Source organism: Ammospiza nelsoni, chromosome 1 (genome assembly GCF_027579445.1).
Source record: "Ammospiza nelsoni isolate bAmmNel1 chromosome 1, bAmmNel1.pri, whole genome shotgun sequence".
Lineage (NCBI taxonomy): Eukaryota > Metazoa > Chordata > Aves > Passeriformes > Passerellidae > Ammospiza > Ammospiza nelsoni.
Window position 1 is genome coordinate 46,470,722 of NC_080633.1, and position 19,346 is coordinate 46,490,067.

The 19,346-nt window shown below is 47.9% G+C and overlaps 1 protein-coding gene across 2 annotated transcripts in view; it reads left to right on the plus strand.

The window, feature by feature from the left end:
* The first annotated feature begins 1,102 nt into the window (after nt 1–1,102).
* Nucleotides 1,103–19,346, plus strand: part of LIMD1 (LIM domain containing 1) — a 32,627-nt gene continuing 14,383 nt past the window's right edge. For both annotated transcript variants that reach the window (XM_059485434.1, XM_059485443.1), the window contains exons 1-2: nt 1,103–2,357; nt 11,753–11,854. In XM_059485434.1, the coding sequence (XP_059341417.1) occupies nt 1,196–2,357; nt 11,753–11,854 (1,264 nt within the window). In that variant the 5' untranslated portion in view covers nt 1,103–1,195. The remainder of the gene's footprint in view (nt 2,358–11,752; nt 11,855–19,346) is intronic.

A 19,346-nucleotide genomic window follows, 5' to 3' on the forward strand; every position in this document is an offset into this window, starting at 1 on the left:
TTGCTGTGAAAATTTTGCAAGTGGCCCAGGCTGACAGAGGAGGGAGGCCGGGATGTAAAGTGTAGATTCACATGGGTGAGTATTTAGTCATAGGCATGAAGTGTCCCGATCTCATTGGGGCACCCCAAATGCAGTTTTACACACAGCTTCTGTACCCTTTGAGCATTTGGGAACAGCATGATTCGCCCAGTCCCTATGTATCACAGGTACGCTGAATTACAAAGCGACAATAATTTTAACATGTCATGATCCATCTGCTTCTTTCCTGATCTAAATGTCTCTGGAGGTGGTCTTGCTGCAGTTACATGTATGATGCTGGATAACGGGGTGGGGGTTCCTGAAGGTGTCCAGAAGGCTGGCATGCTGATGTTATCTTGGGCATCCAGAGGATACCTCTGGATACCTTCAGGCAAGGGGTCATCTTCCTGCGATGATCCAGGGCCCTTTAGTCATGTTAACTTAAACGTTAGACTTAAGTTAACTTAAGTCATGTTAACTTAACGCTTAAGTCATGTTTACTTAAGCGTGACTATCCAGCATAGAATGTCTATCTACACCAAGAAAATTCATACCATTTCCTACCATACAGACCAATTGCCCCAATAGTTATGGAATGAGAGTTTCCTCGCAGTTTTTCATGTGGGAGTAGGACTGTTGGTTTTTTTTCTTCCTCGACGGGTGTATGTGATTTTTCACAAGGCTTCTTCAGGAGGATTTACAGGCTGCAGGGTGAAAAGGAGCAATATTATCCAGCGGGGAGACGAGGCAAACCCACCTTCCTTGCATCACGCCGGTGACTTTAACCAGCGTGCTGGTTAACCCCCTTCCCATCTCCGCAGCCTGACCCGAGCCCTTCCCGAGCCCGTTCGGAGCCGCACGCGACCCTTTCGGACGGACCGCGCGCGCCCCCGCCGCGGCGCGGGGGCGAGCAGCGCGCGCTGCCTGGGGTGGGCGTGGCTTGGGGCGCGGTCAGCGGGGACGGTCGGGGCGTGTTCACTGTGGCCACGCCCCCTTCCCGCGCCCGCAGCCACGCCCCCGACGGGGACGGGCGCGGCGGGAGCGCGGCGGGACGGAGCGGCTGCCGCTGCCGGCGTTGCCTTGATCCCGGCGGGAAGGAGGCGAGGAGGAGGAGCAGGAACAAGGAGAGGAAGAAGAAGAAGAAGAAAGCGGGGATCTTCCCGCTAAGCCGGGCAGGATGGACAAGTACGACGATCTAGGTCTGGAAGCCAGCAAGTTCATCGAGGACCTCAACATGTACGAGGCCTCCAAGGACGGTCTCTTTCGGGTGGACAAAGCTGCCGGCAACAACCCCGAGTTCGAGGAGACCAGGCGGGTGTTCGCCACCAAGATGGCCAAGATCCACCTCCAGCAGCAGCAGCAGCAGCAGCAGCAGGAGGAGATGCTGATGGCCTCGATGAACGGAGGGGCTGCCGCCTTCCACCCGCCCCGTCCCAGCCCGCCGGTGGCGCGGGGTTCGAAGCCGCCCCCCGCCGCCGAGGGGCCGCGGGCGAGGCCCTGCGAGGGAGCGGAGCGCGGCTTCGGGGAGAGCGGCGCACGTGCCGAGGCCCCGGGGAGCCAGGCCGGGCGCCGGGGCTGGGAAGCGGAGCCCGACAGGATCCCCCGAGCGGGGGCCTCACAGCCCGGCGTGGGGCGCGGGGAGCAGCTGGCCGGGAGCCCCGTCGAGCCCCAGCCGTGCCGCGGCGGGCAGGAGAACGGCGGCGAGGGCAGGCGAGGTGTCGGGGGCCGTGAGCCGATGCCCGCCGGACAGAGGTCCTCCTCCTTCACAAACGCCGGGACCCCCTCGGCACCCTCGGTGGGGCCAGAGGAGCCCCCGCCACAGCAGAGGTCCTCATCCTTCTCGGCACCCTCAGCGCAGCCCGCTCGGGGGTTTTCAGGCTCCGCTGAGCCCTGCGGTCCCAAAGGCGGAGGAGATGGCAGCCAGCCGTGGTACCAGGGTGTCTCGCTGTCCTTCCCGCCAGGCTCCGCACCTGCTGCTCCCAGTGTGGAATACCAGCACGCCGCTGCCTACCCCGGCCCAGGCGGTCACTTCGTGGCCCACGGTCAGAACCACAGGCCTGGCAGCGGCAGCGGGAACCCTGAGCCCGGCTCCTCACGCCTGGCTTCCCGAGGGATGGTGGCTCCCAATGCCCAGCAGATGCTTTTCCCGGAGGGCGTGAGCGGACCACGGTCAGACTCTGGGCACCTGGATGGCTCCAGCCCAGCAAAGGTGAAGCTGCCCTGCCAGACCCTCCTTCCGCAGCCTGAGCAAGGGCCGTCGGCGGCTGAGCTGAAGCTGGAGGCGCTGACCCAGCGCCTGGAGCAGGAGATGGATGCTCGGCCAAAGGCCGATTACTTCGGTAAGAGGCAGTCCCCCGTCGGCGCGAGGAGGGCTCACTGCAGAGTGTCACGGCAGGGTTCAGACCTGCAGGATTGCATTGGCCTATACATATCCTTGGTTGTGCTCTGTCAGTTCCCCAGAGCAGAGGCTTTTTATTTAAATTTTATTTATCACAGGGATTAGAAGCTCTTCCTCCTGCGACACCTTTTTCTTTAATCCTACCTCTCTAATTTTAAAGCAAAGGTAGTTTAGCAGCTTTGCAGGGGGACAGTTCTGGGAAGAAGCTGAAACAGTGTATTTTGAAGTGCCCTTCATTCCCAGCAGTCAGGCACTTAACTTTTCTTGCCAATGCTCCTGGTTCTGTGTGTCTTACAAGGATTCCCGACCACGTGTGGGTGGGAAGGCAGCCATCCAGCCTGCATAGGCTGCCGTCATGGAGAAGAACACGGAGTTCAGGAAGAGAGAAGTAGCTTGGAGATGGGGAGGGCGGTGGTTGCCAGGATTTCCCTCTGCCCCCAGATGCTGATTCCCATCAGCAGTGAAATGATTGGTGCATCCTGAAGGTGGAAGAACAGGCAGTAGGCGCGTTCTTCCCTAACTCTGGGGTCTGTGGCGAGTCCAGACCACCACCAGAGGTTATCACTGGCACTTGGCAGTGGAAAGGAACCACTTACATGCCAGGACTCCCGATGAGAATATTGAATGTCCTCCTGGATTAAATTGATTTGCTACCCCAGGATGGCGGGAGGTCAGGGTCAAATTGCGTGTTTCCGTTCCCTGCTGTGCCACTTCACAATTTACCAGCAGATAAGATAGCTCAGCTTTTGGGAGAGGGAAACCCAGAGTGAGTTGCTGGGAAGGCTGGAAACTCCATGGTTAACTTAAGAAACGATGGGAGCAGGCCAGGTGTATGGATTTTCCTCATGGTTTTAGACCTGCAGTCGCAGAAGTGGAACAGGGACAGATTAAACTGTTCAGCCTGGTGCTGAGGAAGGGTTCTGTGCATCTTAGCCTGCACAGGGTCCTGTCTGCTGGGGTCGGTGGGTGGCTCCGTGGTGGTCTGAGCCACCCCAGAGCTTCACACCAAGCTTTGGGGGTTTAGCTGGGGGGACCACCGAGAGCTGAGCTGCACATTGCATAGCTAAATGTGTTCCTTGGCAGCAGGCAGGGGGACTTGCCCGCAGAGGGCTGTGCCGGGCTTGTTTATCTTGGTATCCGAGACTGGGTTAAGCCCTGTGGCAGGGCAGGGGCATTTTTTATCCTGTCGCAGAAAAGTGATGCGTTCAGCTGCTCTGCTCACAGTGTTTTGGCCTGGAAAGAAGTTTTGGCGCTTTCCGTCCCCTGCAGGAAGCGCGCGGTTTGAATGAGCACAGGGAGCCTCGCTGGGGGGGGGCTGAATGCCGTGATAAGGAGCTGATAACGGGGATGGGGTCGGGACAGCAGGCTCCTGGGGAGTGGTGCTCGAAAATGGGAATGTTTTTCTGGAGGTGACATTCAGCTCCACTGGGGAGGTGTCAGGGGTCTCTCCAGCAGACCCTGCTGTGTCTGCTCCTCGCGGTGTGTGTAAACAGCTGGATCATACCTCATCCAAAATGTGCCTGGGGATGGCTCAGGAGGCAGAGGAACCCAGTTAATGGCCTGATTAATTTTACATTTTTGTCACAAAATAAGGATGCGAGGCAGGAGGAGGCTTCTGTCCCATGGGAGATTTATAGTGAAGCAGGAGTATTTTCGGCAGCATGGAGAGCCCGGCTGGTCCGGTGGCTGAGTGAGCCCCAGGGAGGGAGGAGACACCGAGGCTGCCTGATCCCCAGGGAGGTGTTCTGACATCCTCCTGCCACGAGGTTTTGCACCAGGATGTGATATCTGAGAAATTTGGGAAGGAGGAGAGTGAGAAGGAAAAAAAGAAATTATGCAGTCTTGGCACAGGGAAAAGTAAAGTTTTGTGGAGCCTCAGTTCAGCAGACAAAGGTTCAGCAGATCTGCCCTGCTGAAGACCAAGGAACAGGAAGGAACAAGTATCGAGGTATTTTAATTCTGGGCCTCCTCCTCCCCCTCTCTTTCTCACTTTTATTTTCATTTTTTGCAGTTACCTTACTTCCTTTGAAGGAACAAAGGACACAGCTGGCCTTCTCAGCCATTTTTTGCTATGCCCTACTCTCAAGCTACCAAACTTTAGTATGTAAAATAAACACTTTTATGCAATAGTGATAAAAAGGATCAATAGTTTGTTTTGTTGCAGACTTATTCCCCAGTGAAGGGAAGTCTGTTGCAGCACTTTTGAAGTTCATCAGAGCCAGGAAATGAAACCAAGACTAAAGTACAAATGACCCAAGTATTTTATAGAAAATATTTTCAGTTCTCCTAATTTTGTGTGCTACTTTTGTAACAAGGGGATGTTTTTGAAGATGGGTCTGTCTGTCAGGTTAACATACTGTCCTTCAGTCTTTCTCAGTCAGGACCAGATGTTTATAGAAAACAATTAAATCTGATCACAGTAAAGCAGCTGCTTTCTCCTTCACTGTGTGAAAATGTGTGCTTGTGAGTGAAAGCCTAGAAAAGGATAAGCCAGGGACTAGGTAAAATACAGGTAGGATGCTGTGCTGAGGAGCAGCAGTCTGGTTATCTGTCAGCACCAGCTTGCTGTGCAAAATGCTTTTGTCTGCTCAGAGTAGGTATAATTAGTGAAAGGAAAGGAATACACAAAGCCAAGACTTCGCTCTGGTTTCTTTTCCTTTTGTTTTTTTGGAAGTAGTGACCTGTGTGTGAGCTGCATGGGCTGTGCGTGTCTCTGGAGGAATTTCAGTTCTCCAAGAGGGCTTTTGAAGTGCTGATTTGATTTATGTGGGCTGTCAAGGAGGACACAGGGAGTCTCAGGTATCACCCAAGTCTTTTGCTTGGGGAAGGAAAAGCTGAAGTTGCTCAGAGAGCAACTGGTTGCTTTCTAGAGAAACTGGTTCCCGTGAGAGAGACTGGTTCCCATGCAGCAGAGAAGGGCCCCCATGTGTCTGGGAGGTGTCACTGGAAGCCAGCTTAGGATGTGTTTAGGTTTTGGTGTATTATTTCCAGAGAACATTCAGGAGTGAGGTGCCCAAATCCCACTGATTTCCCATGGAGTTGCTTTGGGTGCATCAGCCTTCATCTCCTCTTGGTGACAGTAGATTAAATAGGAGCAATCAGGGGAGCTGCAAATCCTTTGGTAGCACCACCCAAATGTTCAGGGTTAGGTGAAGTGACACCATCCCAAAGACTGAAGGTGCCTGATGAGTTTTCAGGTGAGACAGATGCACAACCACACCAAGTATCTGCCTGCACTGCCTGGGAGTGACTTGTGCTGGGGTCTGCAGGGAGGTTTGACTGCTTGTCTTAGCATGCAGTGCCTTGGTCTGCAGGCACAGATGGACGCTTCTAGAGGTGTAACGTGTAGCATCACGTTTTTAACAGTGCTTTTTTCATACAGCTAGATGGAAATCTCCACCTGATGAGGATTATCTACTCCCTTACCAAGAGCTTTTTATAAAACCATTTTTATGAATGGTTTTTGTGTTACAAATATTTGTTAGCTGTTGTATTCTGGCTTCCTTGTTATTTACAGCAGAGCTGATAAGCTGTGGGTGATTTAGGAGGGCCCTGGGCATCTTGTTTTGCAGTGAAAAGCTGGGATGCTTCCCAGCAGTCAGGCAGAGAATATCTCCTAGCACAGTCTGTAGATTTTTTTCCCTTGGCATAAGCAGAGCAGTAGCTGAGTTGCTGAGCCCTGTGGAGAGCTGGGAGCCCAGCACATCTGAATGGGTGTGAGCAGCTCAAAGGCCAGCAGTGCTCTTTGGAAGTGTGGTGCACAGTGAAGTTGGTGTTTCACCACTGCTGGAACCACAATCTTTTAACTTTGGGGCTGTACGCACCCAGGGATTTTACTGAACCCTGCTGATGGTGGGGCACCAGGACACATTGTGTGCAGCAAAGGTAATCTCAGGGCTGACAAGTGGAGAATTTCTGACTAAAATTAAAGTTCCTCTGAGTCTGTTTTGTCTGTGGGTGATGATGACAATGCCATTTCCACTGAGAATGAGCAGAGGCATCCTTTACTACCTTCTCCTGGGAGAATACCAAAGCTGAAAGGAGACACCTGCCTGCAGCAGAGAGGAGGGGGAGGAAGGGAGAGTCAGGTCCTGGTGGAAGAAGGAAAGCCAGAAGGATTACAACACTTGGAGTAGTGGGTGTGTACAGATTGCAAAGCTTATCTCACTGCAAGAAGCCAAGCAAATAAGTATTGGCTTGGAATATGGCTCTTCAAGATTACAGCAGTATGTGCTTCTCCTCCCTTCCTCTTGGGAGCTCAGCTGGGTTTGCAAGCTAAGGAAAAATCTACCAAAAGGAAATAAAAAGCAAAGAGTTGAGGCAGAGGAGCAATCAGTGTTTCAGCCAGAATACAGTAAGAGTGGGACTGAAAGAAATAAGGAGCCTCATTCATGTGGCATGGGAGTTATCATAATCTCTGATGGCACTATAAGGTACTTAAAATGTCACTGACGTGAGTCTGATGGCATTTTCATCCTTCACTGGCAGTGTGTACATGAAGGTCTGCAGCAAGGTTGGGGGTCAAGAATGGCATGAAAAAGGGAACAGAAAACTTGTGTTTACCAACTCTGTGGTTCTCTGGGCAGGGAGTACCTGTCCATCTTTGTGCAGACAACCCAGTCACCCTGTGATGAATGGAACCAATCTGCCAGGTTTTCCAGGCACTCCATCTCACCCAGGCCTCCAAATCTCCTTGAAATCACCTCTCAGCAAGAATTACTGCTCAGTAGTGGATGAGCAGCATAGCAAGGCATGCAATGTGTGTAATTTAGAGTTTGATGTAGGAATTACTTAGTTAAAGGAGAGCCATAGGAAGGTGGGTGGGTTCAAGTTCCAGAGAAATTCTAAAGTAAAACCAGGAGAACTGAGCATCACACTGTGTGCAACAGGGTGAATGCTTTTCTCAGCAGACAGTCTTTGAAACACGTGTGTGCAAGTGGAGGGCTTGCTTCTCCTGGGATAAATAGGTGAGTTGGAGACACAGCAGCTGCACCTGCACAGGGTCCTCCCTGTCAGAGTGAGTGTCAAGCAGAATTCTGATGGGGAAGACCCTTGTGAAGGTACAACTTCTGCCAAGAGGCATCAAGATCTACTGTGTGCATGTGTGGACAGATGGGAATTATGTTGCCAGAGGGAGGAGTGGTTTTTCTAAGTCCAGCTGGGGGTTTTCTTCCGCAGCCATAAATCCAGCCTCCTGTAAATAAGGGGCAAAACCCAGTTACATCTGATGGAGAAGAGTCAATCCGATTGTGGAAATGTGGCTTGCACAGAGTATGTGGAAGAAGTAGGACAGACTTGCTGTTTCTGGATTAGCCAGATAAGCAGACTCACACCACTGGAATCATCCTGCCCCTGCATTCCTCTTACCTGGGACCAAATTGGCATGGCAAAGAAATCTCACCACTGAAGCACCGTCACATTTGGCTGCTCAAAATGAAGTGACAATATTAGTACGCCCAGCCAGGAGCACTTGTAGGAAAGCTTGGCTGTGCTGTGTGTTGCTGAGAAGGGAGGTGAGGGTAGAGGTGAAGGCTGCTGAAGAGGGATGCTGTTGGAAGAACTGTGGTCTTGGTCTGTAGATTGGTGTTGTCTGAAATGTGGAAATAAGACTTAGTCCCAGAAAACGCTGCTGTTCAGCAAGCCTTGTGTTGAATTTTTAGTGAGTGGGATACAGTAAGTAACTAAACTCCTTCTGGTGAGTGTGAAATAGCAACACTTGGAGGAAAAATGTCTCCAGGGGCTTTGAGTCAGGTGGTAAATGGAAATGCACTTGTTGAATTTTGAGGGTGGGACTGACATTTGAGCACGGGTTCACTTCCATTTCTCACAGCCCTTGAGGTCTGCGTCCAGCCTCTTGGATCATGTGAGCCGAGGCCGTTCCTGGTGAGAGCCCTCCTGGTCTGCAGTGCTGAGATGGAGTGTGGCAAGTGCTGGGAAGTGGCTTCCAGGGCATGTTTTTGGTCCCAGCTCTGCTCCAAAGGTCCCTTTGTTCAGACTCTCAGCTGCAGCGCGGGCGGTTGCTTGCTGCGTGATGCGAAAGGGAACAGAGATTTCTTTGTTGTCCAAGGACGGCTGCCCTGCCGGCAGAAATTGAACTGAAATCAGCAATTTCCATCCCTTTTCCTTCCCAAATCTGGCTGCCATTCTGCCTGTCCGCTCAGGCATGAATTTAGTGGTGCTGTGCATGTGTGGTTTGTCATCCTGGTGGTAAAAGGGAAACCTGTCATTTCTTCTTAATAACCTTGTCTAAGGTTAAAAATCATAATTTCAGAGGGGATGTCTGCTGGGATTGGTACTTGGATAAACACTTGTTGGGAGCTGCAAAGTTACTGAGCGCAGGAATCAGTGATCTTGCTGAACTGTGGCTACTTAGGATCCCTCTGCTTCACGCTGAGGACAGAAGTTTTTGCTAAAAGCCACTCCATGCCAAGAAAATGACCCAGAACTGCTGACTAGTGTCAGTGGCATGTGGGGCTGGAGCGATGCTGCTGACACTTTAACAGCAGCAGCAAGCACAGTCAGCAGTGTTTCGGGAAATAGCCATGGAGCTGGCGTGGGGCAGGGCGTGGAGCCCCCTCTGCAGCAGGATGCGCTTGGAGCTGGCCCCGGCTGCGCTGGCTTTGCACACGGGCTGCTGAGCAGATTTTTCCTTGCTTTTTCCTTGCTTAGCCTAAGCCAAAGGATCAGGATCATTGTGACAGCAGGGAGTGAATGGGAAAAAAAAAATGGAAAGGAAAAATCAATAAAAATAACTTTTTTTCCCCTCCTATTTCAGGCCAGGTGTGCTGAGTGTCAGAGATGAAGGCTGAAGTATGTTGGTTAAAATACTTCAGAATATTATATCTGGAAAAAGCAAAGACTTATTTAGAGAGTAGTTTCACTTGCTAGTGAGATTTAATAGGCTTTCAAGTAAGATTTAGCAGATATATGTAAGAACATAAACTAGATTCAGATGTGCCATAATGCCATTTTTCAATTGTCAACCTTGGCACAGGATATGTATGAATATTTATAGCATGTCTGCTTATGACATAGTTGAGTAATTTAGCACATTACAGTTTTTACAAAAAACATCGTCAATGTGTTTTAAAAGCCCTTTCACTCCGTTACTTTATTTTCCATTTTTTAGGGGCCTAAATATCAAAAGAAGTGGGTGAAAGGGTTAATCAGGGGGTGAAATAGAGCATGGACTGAAAGGAAGGTGGAAGAGTGGTTGGGAAGGTTGAGGGGTGGGAGGTGGAGGTACAGATGTGAGAGCCTTGACAGCTCCTGCAGGATCTGTCCTGTTGGGAAGCCAGAGGGGCAGTGCCTGTGCTCTGAGGCGTGATGGGATAGACAGGAGAGGACAGAGGCAATTTCTGCCCTCCATGGGGTTTGCCTTAGACTACTTAATAGCGGCTTATGCCTGCCAGCATCTTTACTGGGCATTGTGCCTGCACTCAGCTGCTGTGCCTTCTGCCTCCTGCTTCTTCTTGCTGCTCATCCACAGTCAGTGTCACCCGGCTGCCTTGTGGAGAGGAGGAAATCGGAGCATGCTGGTGAGATTTTCTGGAGCAGCCACTCATTGGCACGGAGAAGGGGAAAATGCAGCACTTGCAGTGCAATAAATACGTTGACTCTGTGGAAAGCCTGGTGGGTGTCGTGGAAAATTGGCAGGTTTTCTGCTCGCTAAACTTTCTGCTCGGCATTGCTGCACTCAAGAGGGAATTTTGAGTCGTTAGCTCTTGTGTCAGATCATTGCACAGAAATTCAGGCTGCCCCTGAGCGTGTGCATTCCTGGGAGAGCACATCCATTTGAAAGGCCAATTTTTTCTTATCTTTGCTTTGACTTTCTTTTTTATCCTTTTTCTAATGCCTGTACAATTTATAAATGAGATAAACCTGCTCAGTTCAAAAAGACCCGGAAAGTTTTGTACATTCGATGCCAGCCTGAGTGCTGGGGTGGGCCCACAGCCAAGTGAGCATTTCATTGGTGTAGGATTTGGACAAAACAAAGTAACTAATTATTCTTTGCAGCCCTCTCTGCAGGTTTGTGTCGGTGTGGACTCTGCCTCTGGGTGCAGTGGGGCTTGGCACAGCACTAGGATGGCTTTCAACGTGCTGGTTGGATGCACAGAGAGCCAGGGCTGCTCTGCAAAAACCTGGGGAAACCAAGTGTCTGCTTTCCAGCAGCCATGTGTGTGCTACTGCAAAGGACTCCTGAGTGGTTTTATCCCTGTGGTGTGGAAACTGACCACCAGGGCTATTGGCTGCAGGAAGAAATTGTTACTCACCCTGGCAGTGCAAGCCTGGTGCTGCCAGAACTGAGTTACTTTTCAGCGCTGTTGTAAGCACTATGGACTTCTTCCTAACTTTCTCCAGACTTTTTAAATTACTCTGGAGCTTGCAGTGCCCCAGAAGAAGTGAAACTTTTTTATCATCCTTAGCATAACTAAGGATCTCCGGCAGGATGATGCTGTTCCTCCTCCTGGGCCCGTAGGAGTGAGGTGTGACTCACAGTCCCTTGACCAGGGATTTTAAGAGCCAGGATTAATTGGTCTGGGTAGTGATGCAAGGTGAAGTCACATCAGAGTCACTACAGACCAGAGACAGGAACACATAATCTGTTTTTCCTTCACACTGCCCCTTACTCATTTATTTGCTCAATCAGACATTCAAATTTCTCAGTTAGAGGTAGCTGAAGGGTAGTGCTGCTTTAAAAACAGCCTGTCACAATCGCAGGGCAATGCCTGAAGTGAGTGAAATGGCTTGGTGTCCCATTTCCTTGTTAAGAGAGGTAGGTGTCAGCTAGTCTGGCTCTGTTTTGTTGGGGAGCCATTAGGGCCTTCAGCAGGCACAACTAGGGTCTGAAATGGATGATTTAAAGGAGGTAAGTAAAGAGCTGTGCTTTCCTCACATCAGTTGTGACCAACAAGCTTATCTTATACAATAATTGCCAGAAACTATTGTCTATGAGGAGCTCTGAGCACCCCTTACTGATACTCACTGCTTTTATGAGGGTCCTTAAAGGTCCTTAAGCAGTTTTAGATGTATATAAAAGTTGTCAGGAAGGATGGGAGAAGGAAGGAGATGTCACTGTACCTGGACAGGATTGTTCTTGTGCAGTTCATTTTTTTGCAAAAGTGTTTCACTGTGGAGGTTTGATGGCTGTCATGACCACTGCTAACAGCACCTCTAAGGGCAGGTGACAGTGGTGTCACCTACGTGTTGTGGCTTCAGTGAACCACATGGTCCTAAGCTGTTCAGCCACCATGAGGAGCTAAATGTGCTGTCACCCAACCAGTGTCCCCAGGCACCCTGTTGAGTCCCACTTGTGACCTCTCTTCTCTCCCCCAGGTACCTGTGTGAAGTGCAGCAAGGGCGTGTATGGAGCAAACCAAGCTTGCCAAGCCATGGGCAACCTCTACCATGACAGCTGCTTCACCTGTGGAGCCTGCAGTGAGTATCCCTGGCCTGGTCTGATCCCTCAATATCCCTGGGGCCAGGCCCTGCAGCAAACTCTTCAGGGTTAACATTTTTTCTGGTGTAAAGGGGGGAGAAAAGAAAGCAGTTGTTAAACTACCTGCCAGCTGGAGTCTGCTGCAGCTCTGTGACTTGGTGGTGGTGGTGTTGCTGTTTGTTTTTGAATGGATTGTTGCAAGGCATGTAGAAATGATATTTTGGATTGTGCCAGGCTTCTGCCTTCTGGTATGGGGGATGGTTGTTTTCATTTCTCTGCCTCTCTGTTATAGCCACATTTTCTTACAAGAGTATTTTTTCAAAGTGGCAGTGAAAATGCCTTAGCTGGCAGTTTTTTGTCTCAGCAGGCTTTACTTTTCAGATGGAGCTGCTGCAGGGTAAATCCAGTGGCAGCGTTTTCGCTGTGTGCGTTATCTTTTACTTGCTAAAATAATTTTGTACCTGTGAAATACCTCCAGTTAAAGCATGTAAGTGCATGAATGTCCCAGGTTACATATCTTGCTTGCTCTTTCTCCAGGGAGATGCAGCCATGCCCTGAGATAAGGGGCATGTCTCTGCCAGCTTGGTTTATGGTTTTTGCAGGGAGGGAACTGGTTACTGTGCAAAGGTATCAGGCTGGGAGCATTGATGATGAGCCCTATGAAATCTATCCAAGAAGCAGAGTTAATGGTTCAGCTGGCCCTGCTGAGCTCCCTGTGGGTCACTTTGTCAGACCCACATCTGGTGGTTGCTGGGCTGTATAGCAATGTATGGATCCTCCTAAGAAGCTTTTCCAGGAGGTCTGTGATGGAGCTGGAATGAAGAACTGGCCACTTGATTTTAAACCGTGGCTGTGTTTGTAAGACAGTGGTTTTTCTGTTTTGTTTGTGTTTAACTCCAGTGGTAGTAGTGTATTTTTAGAAGTGTAGCTGTGTATGTGGTGGCAGAAAAAATAATAATCTTCTGCTGCTTTTGTATATATGAGTTTGGTTTTCCCAGATGAGACTGAGGGTTTTTCCTCCTGAGTTGTATTTAGTTATAAACTCATCAGGACTGCATGTGTTTTATTTGGAGCTGTAAAGTTGGAATAAATATAGAAAGATGTGTATGCTTTTTAATAATAGCTGAGCCCTGAACTATGCCCATTTCCCAGCTGTCCTACACCAGCTGTCCTGCCTCACCTATGTTTTTAGTAGAGTATTTCACCATCATCTGACTGAAAATAGGAAAACTGAAAAGAGAAAGTGGTTTTTGCATGTAGTGGCAGTTTCCTAGAGGCTCAGAAGTCAGCTGCTCACTCTTCTGTCCTTTCTTAGACATTAATTTGAGATTAATTTGTGTTCTCCCATGGAGAGGTTTCCTGGCTGCAGCCAAGGCTTTGCTTCAGTTACCTCTCACCCTCTAGGGTGAGGCAGTCTCTGAACTGCCCTTGCACCCAAAGCTCCTGTTAAAAATAATCCAGCAGCAGGTTTGAGCTGTCTTAAATTTCTAAAATTACTACCATACAACTGGTGCTTTAGAAAGAAACACTTTTGATCCTCCTTTTAAAATGAATTTTACAATCTTTATTTGGAGACGAGTGCTGGAAAAGTAGTTGTGGTTGCAGAGGTATCCGTGGTTACGTCTGTTTGTTTGTCTGTGTTTGGTTAAAAATTAACTTAATCCCATTTCTAATGAGGTGGGTTGGTGAGGGTTGAAAGAATAGCTATTTGCTGCTTATTTTAAAAGTCAACCCTTTCCAAACATTTCCAGTGCAAGATGTAAAGGTGGGCATGTCAGGTGAGACTTAGAAAGATGGAAAGAAGCCAAGTTTAGCAAAGTGAAGCCCATTTTCTCTCTTACCCAGGCTGTAACTGAGAAATGTGCTCAGTAGATGTGCTGGGGCAAAGGGTTTCAAACTGAAAGTAAAATTAGAAAACAAGGCTGGTGAAAATTATGGGGAGGTGGGGAAAGAAAGGGGTGTGGGAGCAATAATGATATTTCCCTCAGTAGAAAAGACTGTATTTCAAAACAAGATAGAAAAAGGGAATGCAATTCATGGGCATATAAGTGAGAGCCTAATTCAGCTTGTTATATTTAGGAGAGTAGTCATGAAAGATAAAGTCCTTCCCACTGTGGCAGTGGCCATACTAAAATGGAAACTGGAGGCAGTGGCAGCTGGCAGGATGGCATGGATGGATGGAGGGGAAGGTGTGTGGTGGCATAGCATTCCCAGCACTCCAGAAAGAGTGATGCCAGAGGAAGGCCCCCACAGTTGTGGGTGTTTTCCCTCATGTGCACAGACCTCTACAAGCAGCAAGGTTTGCAAGAAACCCTTCAGTGCAGGGGGTGGTTTCCTGCACTGCCCCTGCTCACTCGCTCCGAGGCTTTGTGGCCTTACCTGCTCTGGGCTGACTTTCTGCTTCATCAGACCTCTGCACTGTGGCTGCCTGGGGAGGTACAGGACATCCTGCCCTGCACTCAGGGAGGAAACCCACTCAAGAGGAATCCCACCTTTTGTAGCCCTAAGTAATCTCCCAGCCCCACAGACCATCAGTTGCTGTGGGGACAAAGGGCACACTCTGTTGTTCATTCAGAGAGGACACATACCCCTCTGCAGCCTTTCTGTCACCTGTGTCGCTGCAGGAAGTGTGATGAGGCCATTTTTGTCTGCCAGAAAAATAAATACTTATTTGGTGTTGTCTTTCTAGTTGCAAAGCACATCTTGAGCAGCCTGTGTGGAAACTCTGGTTTCTAGTTGAAAAGTAAGTAGTGCTTTTAAGGTCAAGTGGAGTTCATCTTGGACACCATCCAGTACAAACTTGACTTTGAGAAGTCAAGGTTGCCCCTCATTTCAGTCCTAAAATTTCTTCTCTGGTGGAACACTGAATATCCTCCACTCCAATAAATAAAATATACAAAATTACCTATTAAGGTAAAGCATATTGTCCTCCAGATATTTATAACCACTGTCCTGCCGTTCTCATTTGAGCAGGGATTTCTAATTTTGCTCCTAGCTGTATTTGTGTCCAAATGTGCATTGGTTTTCCCCAGACAGAAAATCAAGAGGGTCTAAGAAGCAAGGGGTTAGGTGGGGGGTGATACCTCATATAGTGCCAAATTTCCTTCACCCTCAGCTTCCCAATGCACATATGTTCAGAGATTAATGATAGAGCAGTTTGTTGAACAGGGCTGTGCACACACTACAGGGTTCAGTTGGCAGGAAAAAAATGTAATGTCTTATCTGAGCCAGTGGCATGTAATGCAGAAAATTTGGCTTAGAGGTCAAAACAACAGATTTAGAATTATTACTTTGGCATAAATGTCTCGTTTATCTTCTTGTTTGTTACAGGGCAGAGGCACAAACAAGGCAGTCTGTTGCAGAGAGGGAGAGGGAAAAAGCTTCAGGTTCTTTCTGCAGGATTAGTAAAAAATGAAATTTGCTTTACAGGAGGGCTATGAAAGTAGGTTAAAAAAAAAAGGCCTCCAAACACCTTGAGCTGTTTCCTGCAGTCTCAAGGTGTCTGTTTCCGCCTTGGGGTTTGGGGTTTTTTTTACAGCTTGTTGGACACAAGGTTGCAGCTATCAAATGGTTTGTTACACATTAACCATTTAAATAAAATCTGTAATTTATACCTCCTCAGAGGTATAAAAAAGTATGTGTCTCCAGATGTTGATATTTACAATTTAGGCAGTAAAGAGACCTTACAAATTATGTACTTTTAGCTAGACTGTATCACTCTAACCTTCTGTGTTAAGTTTTAGTGTTTTCTCTTGGATTCAGCCAGGCTTGTATCCAACTGCCACAGGTTGCCTGGAAAACAGACCTTTTTGCTCTGCTGGAAGTGTAGTTTAGAGCAGAAGAGTCTTGCACTTGAACCACTTGCTCCTCAAGAGGAAATCTGAAAGCTAAAAACGTGCAAGGGAAATGTTGGAGATGGCTGGGAAGGAAATCAGTAAATGAGGAAGGAAGTCAGAAAGAAAGAACTGATTGCAAGGTGATTTGAAGGAGTGTTTGATGTTGAACTACAACATGAGGGCCAAAGTGAGGACCAGATTTTGACTCCTTACTGCAAAGAGTTGGAAGCCTTGCACAGATTACAGAAAATGGTTGCTTAGATTGCAGGAGAAAAGGTTGGAAGCCTTTACTAGATTACAGAATCCAGTCTTTGACATGTCAACATCACTTCATTACTTTATTTTTATTTTCTGTTTTTGCAAGCTCAGATTAATGTTGATATCAGTGCAGGGGTTAGGCTGCTGTTCCAGTGACACACTTTGGAATCACACAGGCTGGCTGCCTCTTGCCACCCTCTGGGTATATCTATTTTATATTCAATATTTCACAACATAGTTGTGTTTAGAGGTGTCAAGGGTCGTTTACTACATTAGGTAGCTAAGCTATCGAAGTAGTGTTTTCTGCAAGCATAACCCTCTGCTTGGCCTAATTAGTCTTGCTGCAGTGATTATGAAGCATGGCTACTTAAAGCAATGCAGCTCTTGGTGTCTTTGGGCTAATTATATGGAGTAAACATGTCCTGTATTGGTATGTAACTCCTAGAAAAAGAAGGTCATGGTTTTTATTGGCACAGTTTAATAACTTTACAAGCAGAAAGTCACCGTTTTCTGCCCATGTGACTTAATCCCAGACAGCAGGATAGTAAGCCTTGCCAAGTGGATTTCTCCACGGCCACATTTATGTGTATGGTTATTTTCAGATGCAGAAACTGCCATCTCTTCTGATAGAGGCAGAACTTAGTGCCTATAATTGGATAAAAACCCACCACACCAATCAACTTGCTTGAGAAATGTGCACATCTTCAGAGTGGAGAGTGCAAAGCATTGTCAGTAATCCACCCTCAGCATCCCTTCAGTAAGATTATCATGCTAGAGTCAGCATGCATTGTTCATGCATAATAAACAATATAATTTTTAGCAAAAATCATGTCAGAAAAGATTCAGGTGTGCTTGGATTTACAGTTTAGGGGACAGGCAATTCATCAGTACATTTTTCTGCTTCAGTCTAAATGGCTGTTATGTTCTTGCTGACTTTTTGTCTTCAGTCTCAGCTCACCGTTGAAAAATCCTATTGTTTGTCACAAGAAGTGCTTGCTATAGATGAGAAAAGCCAGGACAGATTTACAGTAAGGTGACAGTGTTTGTTCCTGTCCTGGCCAGATTTCAGGGCAGTAGTGATACGAGGCCTGGGCTGGAGGGGCTTTGGCACGGATCAGGTGTCCTCAGTAGATATCCTTGAGGGAAAGGTGCAGATGTTCAGCTCTACAAGGGGATGGATGCAGTCAGGGATTTACCAGTGTAATAGTGGTTTCAGTCAATTGCATGTGTTTTAGTGCTGGCTGAAAGTCTGAAATCATCAGGACAATGTGAGGAGGAAAAAAAGGTTGAAATCTTTTGTGGAATAAATTGCTAGTCCTTCTAGTCTTTCTGTTTTATGATGTCGTCTTCAAAGTACTGTTTTCTGTAAAGAACAGGTGTAGGATCAATTTGTGCTGCAAAGATTCTAGTGGGTTTCTTACAACATTTTAATGATACTGTGACTAATTTTCTGAGTAGTGTCTCAGTAAGTAATGAGGCCCTTTCCATAACCAGAGAAATTTGAAAATACTTTCTCATGTCATTTCAACATGCAGTTAATTCATCGAGGTCACAGAGATTGCCTCCCCCTCCTTCCTCCTCTGAGGCTCTGTGTTTCAATGAGTCACTGGGTGACAGGGTGGGAGGCCAGCTCTTGACAGCCACCTGGTTTTGGTGCATTTTGGGGAGCTGGGCAGCCATCTCCAGAGTGATGCAGAGTGGCTGAGCACTGGGATGAAAACCAGTTCCTGAGCAGGGACTGTCTGGATCAAAGGCACTGCTTTGTCCCAGGGTGACGGTATTTTACCTCTTAATTTTGACACTTCTAGGGGTTTTCCCTAAAATGAAGAACTCATGAATATCTTCTTGCAGTGGTTTGCCTGATGGCAAAGGAGAGGTGTTGCTCAGTTGTGTGGGGTGCTGTGGTTTTGCAGTGTTTCTGGCTGGGGATCCATTTCCACCCTCACCTGTGCTTGTGTTGCCATTAGAGGCAGCTGACCTTTCTTGCATGTGCATGCTTTTGGCTTTCAGGCATCAGATCATTTCCTGAGAGTTTTGAGGAATAAAGCAACACTTTTTAACAGCAAAAAACTGCCACCAAGTCTTTTGCTTGAGTTTGTTTGCTTTTTTTCCTGCCTCAAATGTATGGTGAGAGCACAGAGCATGCAACTGGTATAGTTGAGAGAGACTGAACATCATAAAGGGTAATGGAGTTACTGTGTCCCAGCACAGTTTTTCTTGCAGCTATCCTATCCTCCTGCCCATGGTTTCAGCAAGACTTTGGTTTGTCCTGGAATATCTGCCATTTGCCTGATTTGAGGATGTACAGCCATTGAAGTGACCCTTTCATGCAGGCTCAGTTCTAGAGCAGATTGGAAATATTGACGCTTCTGTGTCAGCCTGAGTGCTGCATCCAGCTTTAATGGTGGCCAAGAGAAATGGGAGAGATGTCAGAAATGAGGCAGAGCTGTCTGATGCCTGACCTTGTCTGCTGCACATGGTGGGACACCGTGCTGCCTGTCAGCAGAGTGTCCATGGTGGGCTCCCAAAACACACGTGCTGGCTGAATTTAACGTGCCATCAGTAATCACATAGCCAAATTTATTTTACAGCTGTGGCACTTGAAAAAGCACTGGTTTTTGTAATGGCAGAGGCCCAGGGCTGTCAGTGTGGAAGGGACCCAGGAGAAGCTGCCAGTCAGCAGTGATTTTTGCCCATCTGCTGTGCAGATACCACAGGGAGTTGCATAGTGCTTAGATAAGTGATAAGTGAAGCCTGCACACTGCCCCTCCAGCAATGCAGCAATCCTGGTTGTGTATCTCCATAGAGCCCTGGGATCCAGACATGGCCCTGTTCCATTGTATGCATTGACAAGCTATCTCTTGTCTTTGAACATGGGTTTGTGACCCCATTGTTTTTAATAAATAATGGAAAAGCAACTTCAAAAGAGAAAGTTAAGTCCAAATCCCCAGCAAGCAAATGATGGATCTCCCAGGATCCTCCTTGCCAGGGACATTTCAAGTCTCTGGTTAAACTCTCTCTGCGTGGTCTTCAAAAGGAGAGAGCCATCATTTGAGAAAACAGTGGACAAAAGCACTGGCATCCTGGGAGTGCAGCCTGGTGGTATGCCTATTATCAGCTGCTTAGCAAAGTGTGTTTATTTTAGCACAAAGGCACTGGTGACTAAGCTTGAAATATTTTGAAATTGGTGCTGAAATGACCTCGAGGTCATCCTGAAGGTCCCACAGCTAAACAGACTAGACAGACATGTGAAGGGATGAGCAGTGTATAAAAGCTCAGGGCTCAAACTTCCTGTCAAAAGATGATCAAGATACCTTGTAAAAAAACTGAAGACAGTAAAGTTTAAATGCCAAAGAATTTTAATTGTCTGAATCTTTTCGGGTGTGAGATTAGCTAA